This window comes from Phalangium opilio, unplaced genomic scaffold, assembly GCF_054372755.1.
Source record: "Phalangium opilio isolate 3A_F unplaced genomic scaffold, DU_Popi_V2 ptg000002l_1, whole genome shotgun sequence".
NCBI classification, from domain to species: domain Eukaryota; kingdom Metazoa; phylum Arthropoda; class Arachnida; order Opiliones; family Phalangiidae; genus Phalangium; species Phalangium opilio.
The window spans coordinates 11,458,441-11,465,324 of NW_028324144.1; the positions used below are offsets into that span (position 1 = coordinate 11,458,441).

Sequence of the window (6,884 nt, forward strand, 5' to 3'; positions counted from 1 at the left end):
GTTTATTACTTGCTCGGACCAGCTTGTTTTATTCTAAATCCGGGGGTTACTGCTCCTTGGGACCAGTTTATTAATTGAGAACTTTTAAGAAAATTGAGGAGGGACCAGTTTTAAAATTCAAGTCATAATAAATTTGTACTCCACGGATCTAGACTACTAGCCTTGACTGGTTCTCATTTTTTCCTTCCTTGCTACAACCACAGCCCACTCGATCACTCTTTGGCTTCACAAGCCAATGTTTTTCCTATGTAAAATCGCGTGTTGGTAATTTTGGGCTGTGCCAGCACTCACACACGGTAATGAGGTCCTCTGTTTCCCCGCCCCCCTACTCGCTACACAGGAGCGCACTCAGTCCCTGGTTGGCCGGACAGCGTTGAATGCGGGACCTATGGCTGCCTACGCCGCTATCCAGGAGGAAATGGGATGGAGCACAATCAGTGGCGCCGCCAGGATATTTTTGGAGATAGGCTAAGGAAGATTTGGGGGCATTAGAACCTATTTGAGAGTTCATGCACAGTACCGCCGAGTACCGCCGATGCCGCTGTTGGCGTCGTTGCCGCTGTTGCCGCCGTTATCGCTGAAGTCGCTTCAATCTCCCCGTTGACGCCAGATATTCAATGCGCGCCTTATCTTTATTGGCTTTGATAAGGGAAAACGTATGTTAGGCTTAAGACTGAGCGCCATATTTCCACAACTTCACCTGAAACTAGAATTCATTGCATCATTATTTTGTGGCGCCAGATATTCAATGCGCGCCTTATCTTTATTGGCTTTGATAAGGGAAAACATATGTTAGGCTTAAGACTGAGTGCCATATTTCCACAACTTCACCTGAAACTAGAATTCATTGCATCATTATTTTGTGGCGCCAGATATTTGTGGGCGCCTTATTGACTTTGACAATGCGGTGGGGGGGGATATGTATGGAAAAATACTTAACCAATGGGGAAAATACATGTGGGGAATCCCTTGTTTTCAATGGCGCCTTCTTATTGACTTGCTTGCCATATTTACTTTTCATATATTTTGTGAGTAAATACGTACTTCCAAATCATAGGAAAATTTCTTCCTTGTGTAAGCAAAATGATAGTTGGATTGGTAAGTGTAGAAATAGGGGAAACCAATATAGCACTTCAACTTTCGAATTATCACGCTTTGGCGCATGCGCTTAATTCACTTCTAATATTGACATGATTAGAGTATAAAGGAACCCCCCAACATTAGAGATTATCTTATTTCGTTCAAGACTCTCAAGCAGTGAACACGTTTCTCGTAAGAAGTTTTCTTGTAGAAATTATTCTAGAAGTTATTTTATATTCCGATTAAATATAGTTAACTTTTAAAAATGGTAATGTGCGATATTTGCGGACGTAAGTACGTTCAGAATAAGGATCTTTTAAGACATAAAAGGGGAAAGCATCAAGGTGTCAGCTTTCCCTGCACCATTTGTTCCTCTACATTCACGAGACGTGATAAGCTAGCAGGACATTTTAAAACCCATAACTCCCCCACCGAGTCTAAGGTTAAAAAGCAGAAAACTGCTATAATTCCTGACCACTCAACCTCTGTTCCGGATACTTACCCTCCTTCGGTCAACACCAGAAGAGTGTCACCGACCCTCACTCTCGCCGACCTGACACGGCAGGAAAATGAGGCTCGACACGCCATCATGAACCGACATGATGGTGTTGGGAGGAAGAGGAAAGCGGACACCCAACCCGCATACGACCCCGACGTACTCGATGACTTAACTAGTCAAGAAAATCGAGACCTGCAAGATCTCATGGACAGAGAAGAGGAAAGACTGGCAAATGATGAACCGCAACCCATGGTTACCACGCCCGACGTACCCCTTCCCGATCAACTGGAGGAGCTGAACGTATTGAATAATGCGATCTTCTGCGCTAGATTTACGCCAGCAATGGTGGAAACCAGCGCGGACCTTTACATTGAAAGACACAGAGACGCCATAGAGGATTATCTGAGGAATAAACTAGCTCAGGATAGGGGGATTAAATGGTATTTAACTGTTAGAGCACGTTACACACGTGAGTTGGGAAATTCAGAACAGGATGTAGAAATTCTAATATACCATAGAACCCGCAACCTCATTATTTTAACTCCTGATGTTATTCATGGGCAAATAGATCAGGGGATTGTAACGTTAAAACGTTTAATTGAGGAGTATGAAACCCAAGGTAGCGGTTGGACGCTGGATGGAATTATGTTCCTTCAAATTAACATAATAGCTTATATGCCACTTCCGAAAAAACTCTCATCTAAGAAAGCCCTAACCAATGTTAAAAACCACGACAATAAGTGTTTCCTATGGTAAATTTTAGCCCATTTTCATCCTGTAGTCAGAAACTCTAGCCGTGTAGAAAATTATCTACAGTTCCGTAATGAATTAGACTTAACGGGAATAACATTCCCTGTAGAGGTAAATGAAAGGATGCTAGGAAAGTTTGAAAGGGTTAATAACCTTTCAATTAATATATTGGGCTTCGAAAATGAGGTCTTCCCCCTTTATGTTAGTTCGAACAGGGTGGAGGAAGCGCGTCAAATAGACCTTTTATTGCTAACCCAGGGGGAGAGTCGACATTTCTGTTTAATCCGCAATCTGAGCCGTCTTTTGTCATCGTTCACTGCACATAACGGTAGGACCTATTACTGCCGTTATTGCCTTCACCGTTTTTCCGGTATTGGGTTCGACCAAAGACACGAAGAACAATTTAAAGAGTGTAGCCTACACGGTCCGCAGAAAATCCAAATGCCAGTAAAGGAACCCATCCTGGAGTTCAAAAACATCGCCTGGCAACAGAAAGTAAGTAACTTTTATCTAAGTATTGAGAGCAACTGTCCCGAAACATATAATGTAAAATCTTAAATTTGTTTACAATTTTTCTGTTCCATTAGGTGAAGTTCGTCATCTGCGCGGATTTCGAGTCAATCTTAAGTAAAATACAGGGATACGATCAGGACGCTACCCTCTCTTCTTCCACGAAAACCTCCCAACACGTTGCCTGCGGGTTCAGCTACGTCATCGTTGGACAAGACGGTTCAGTGTCAAAACCAGTGACGTACAGAGGAATGGACGCGGCGGAAAGGTTTTTACAAAACCTTATTCGTGAAGATGAAATCATCCAGGGGAAGATAAAAGCCAACGTACCCATGAACCTGACAAACTCGGAAATGACGGAATTTGTATCAGCCCAAAGTCTGCTACCTATGCGGGAAGGCGTTCACCCATGATAACTGCAAATTTCGGGACCACGACCATACAGATGGGTCCTACAGAGGAGCGGCTCATAATACCTGTAACCTCAAGTTGAAGACATTGAAATTCGTTCCGGTGTTCATGCATAACCTATCCCGCTATGATGCCCACTTGATAATGGACAAAATCGGACTGTTTAAACATCAGGAAATTAAGTGTATCCCGACGAATTCCGAGACTTTTATTTCGTTTTCTCTGGGAAATCTACGCTTTCTAGACTCTATCAGGTTTATGCCAGCCTCGCTCGACTCCCTCGTTTCCAACTTGGCCAAGGGAGGTGCGGACAAGTTCAAATGCCTAAACTCTGTTTTCAAACCGGACGAAGTGGAGCATTTACTGAGGAAACAAGTCTACCCGTATGACTATTTCGATCGCGAGGAGAAATTTGACGAGACGGAGTTACCACCGAAGGAGGCTTTTTTCAACTCGCTCACCGATGAAAAGGTTAGTGACGAGGATTATTCCCAAGCCCGAACAGTTTGGGAAAAATTCAGGATCGCTAACTTCGGCGAGTACCATGATTTATACGTCAAAACCGACGTTTTACTCTTGGCTGACGTATTTGAAAACTTCCGAGCCATGTGCCTGGAATATTACAAATTAGACTGCGCTCACGCCTTTACCGGTCCCGGTTTTGCTTGGCAGAGCGCTTTACGTATGACTGGAGTTAAATTAGAACTTCTTTTAGACCCTGATATGCACCTATTTATCGAGAAGGGAATTAGGGGAGGAGTTTCTCTGATAACCCACAGGTTGGCTGAGGCGAATAACAAACATCTTCCTGAAACCTACGACGCTTCGAAACCAAGTTCCTACATCACTTACCTGGACTGTAACAATCTTTATGGAACAGTAATGTGTCACCATTTACCTATGAGGGGTTTCCGATGGTTGCAGCCATGTGAAGATTTCACCAGAGAAGTTATTCTTAACCATCCCGACGATGACCCTCAGGGTTTCATTCTAGAGGTGGATCTTGAATACCCGGACAGTTTACACGTAGAGCATAATTGTCTCCCCCTCGCCCCTGAAAGACGTGTTGTTACCGCCGGCGAACTATCTCCATATTCAATAGATCAATTGAACAAACTAAAACTGAAAATTAAAGATAGTCTTCCAAAACTAGTCCCCTCGCTTTATAACAGAGAAAAATAGGTGCTCCATTACCGAAATCTAAAGTTCTACCTCGCTAAAGGTATGAAATTAGGGAATGTTCACCGTATTCTCACGTTTGAACAAGGGGCTTGGTTAAAACCCTTTATCGAGTTTAACACGGAGAAGCGGAAGATGGCCGCTAACGCGTTCGAAAAGGATTTCTTCAAACTATGCAACAACTCTGTGTTCGGGAAGACGATGGAGAATTTACGTAACGGCATAAATTTCGACCTTGTGCAAACCCGGGAGATGGCAATCAAGAAGGCGAGTTCTCCGGCGTTCGAAAGGTTTACAGTTTTCAAGAACGACCTAGTTGGAATTCACCAACTGAAGAAATCCTTAACCTTGGACCGACCCATTTATACGGGCTTCACCATTTTAGACTTGTCTAAACTGGTTATGTACGATTTCCATTACAACACCGTGAGAGCTAAATATGGGGAAGCCGCCAAGCTTCTCTTCACAGACACAGATTCCCTGACCTACCAAATCTTCACCGACGATCTGCCCCGAGACTTTGCCGAAAACAAGGAGATGTACGACTTTTCCGATTACCCTCGAGACCATCCCTTGTTCCGCGAGGAGAACAAGAAGGTTCTCGGCAAGTTCAAAGACGAGCTTAATGGAGTACCGATTCAGGAGTTCTGCGGACTCCGTCCGAAGATGTACTCCACCTTGTCGTCGAAAGGGGAAAAGAAGACGGCGAAGGGAATTTGTCGTCGTGTGGTTCAGAAGAGGATTCGTCATGCCGACTACAAGGAATGTCTACTTCAACGTAAACTCACCGTGGAAGAGATGAAAAGAATTGTGAGTTTGAAACATGAACTGTTTTCCGTCACCCAAAAGAAACTCGCATTGAACCCGTGCGATGACAAGCGATACATCATCGACGGTGTGTCTACTTACTCGTTAGGACATTTTAAAATTAGGGATCTATAAAAGCGAGTTTTCCTCCGTGGCATAGTTCGGTTTCTCGCTATATGTAAATTATTTTTTCAAATATCTTAGAACTGTGTATCTTTTATATCTTAGAATTGTATAACTTTTTAAAAAATATCTTTCGTGTAAATTTGTATATGTAAATATGTATAAACTTGCTATTTTTTTTATTTTATAAATTTTTGAATGCTGTTGAAAATAAAATAAATATAATTATAATTATAATTATGTTAAAGTATTCTTCTCCAAATTTTTCCTACTCTTATTCATTTTTCATGTACGAGGAAAAGAGAGGGGCCCGGCCTCCCCTTCCGTTCAAAGTTTCACAGTTTGCGTTCAAAGCGAGGGGCTACTCACTTCCCCATAAAATGTACACCAGATTTCTTATTTCCAAATATTTCCGATTTATTTCTATTATTTTCGTATTTCTTTATTTCCCGATATTTCTCCTAAAATTTCCAATATTTTCACGATATTTCCTTTAAATTTCCGATATTAACATTATTCTTTCGTATTTCTAATATTTCTCAGTATTTCTAATATTCCTTCGTATTTCAAATATTTCTCAGTATTTCCAGAAGTCCATTAAATTAGCCTAGGAAGTGAACAATTACAATGGCTGGTATAGCGTACGTCTCTGCTGGGATAAAAACTCCTTCTAGCTCCATGGATAGGGGCTTAAATTTTTCCCCCTTTCCTAACACAGTTAGAAATCTCGAGCTCCTCTCTAGGAAGTCTTTCTTGACGTGAGCGGGACGTGACTTCTTCAGCCCATGAGCGCTGGATCTTTAAAGGGTAGATTGTTTGCTTTATAAAAAATTAAAAAAAGGAATGGCCACGGTTGTTAAAGGGAGGGTGAAGTAGAAAATCAAGTGGTTTTTTTATCGATTCTTCTACTAATTATAAAAAGGCAGGGGGTTACGCGATTGGTCGGACGTCCTTATTTAAAATTATCATTAAAATCTGAACCTAATTTGAATTTTAAAATCATTCGGAAGTATTTCCTGAATGTTTCTCTGTGCAGACTGGTCTTATAATTAGTAGGAGAATCGATAAAAAATCACTTGATTTCTACTTCACCCTCCCTTTAAATAGTTTTTTTCGATAGGTTTATGAAGAGTCATAAAAAACTGAAAGACCTTCACTGTTCCAAAATTTGCACCCCCATCCCTATGCTAAAGAGAGCTCGGTTTTACAGTGGAAGGGGGCGTTTTCGGCCAATAGTTTTTTCTCTCTCGATAGGGCAAATTTTGGCGTACGAGTCGCACTAAAACCGGAGATCTGAGAAAAATTACCGCGAGGTGGCGAATGTGTCGCCCTTCTTCAGTATTGCTACACAAGAGAGGGGAGTCCCAAACCCCGCTTTTGGTTACTTCCTAGGCTAATTTAATGGACTTCTGGTATTTCTAATACTCCTTCGTATTTCAAATATTTCTCAGTATTTCTATTATTCCTTCGTATTTCTAATATTTCTCAGTATTTCTAATATTCCTTCGTATTTCTAATATTCCTT

General features: G+C 41.7%; 1 protein-coding gene across 1 annotated transcript; it reads left to right on the top strand.

Annotated features, from left to right (window-relative positions):
- The first annotated feature begins 4,474 nt into the window (after window positions 1-4,474).
- On the top strand, window positions 4,475-5,371 carry LOC149719774 (uncharacterized). The gene has a single exon (XM_089861800.1). It carries the CDS (start codon window positions 4,475-4,477, stop codon window positions 5,369-5,371), a length of 897 nt encoding a protein of 298 aa, XP_089717926.1.
- The last annotated feature ends 1,513 nt before the right edge of the window (window positions 5,372-6,884 follow it).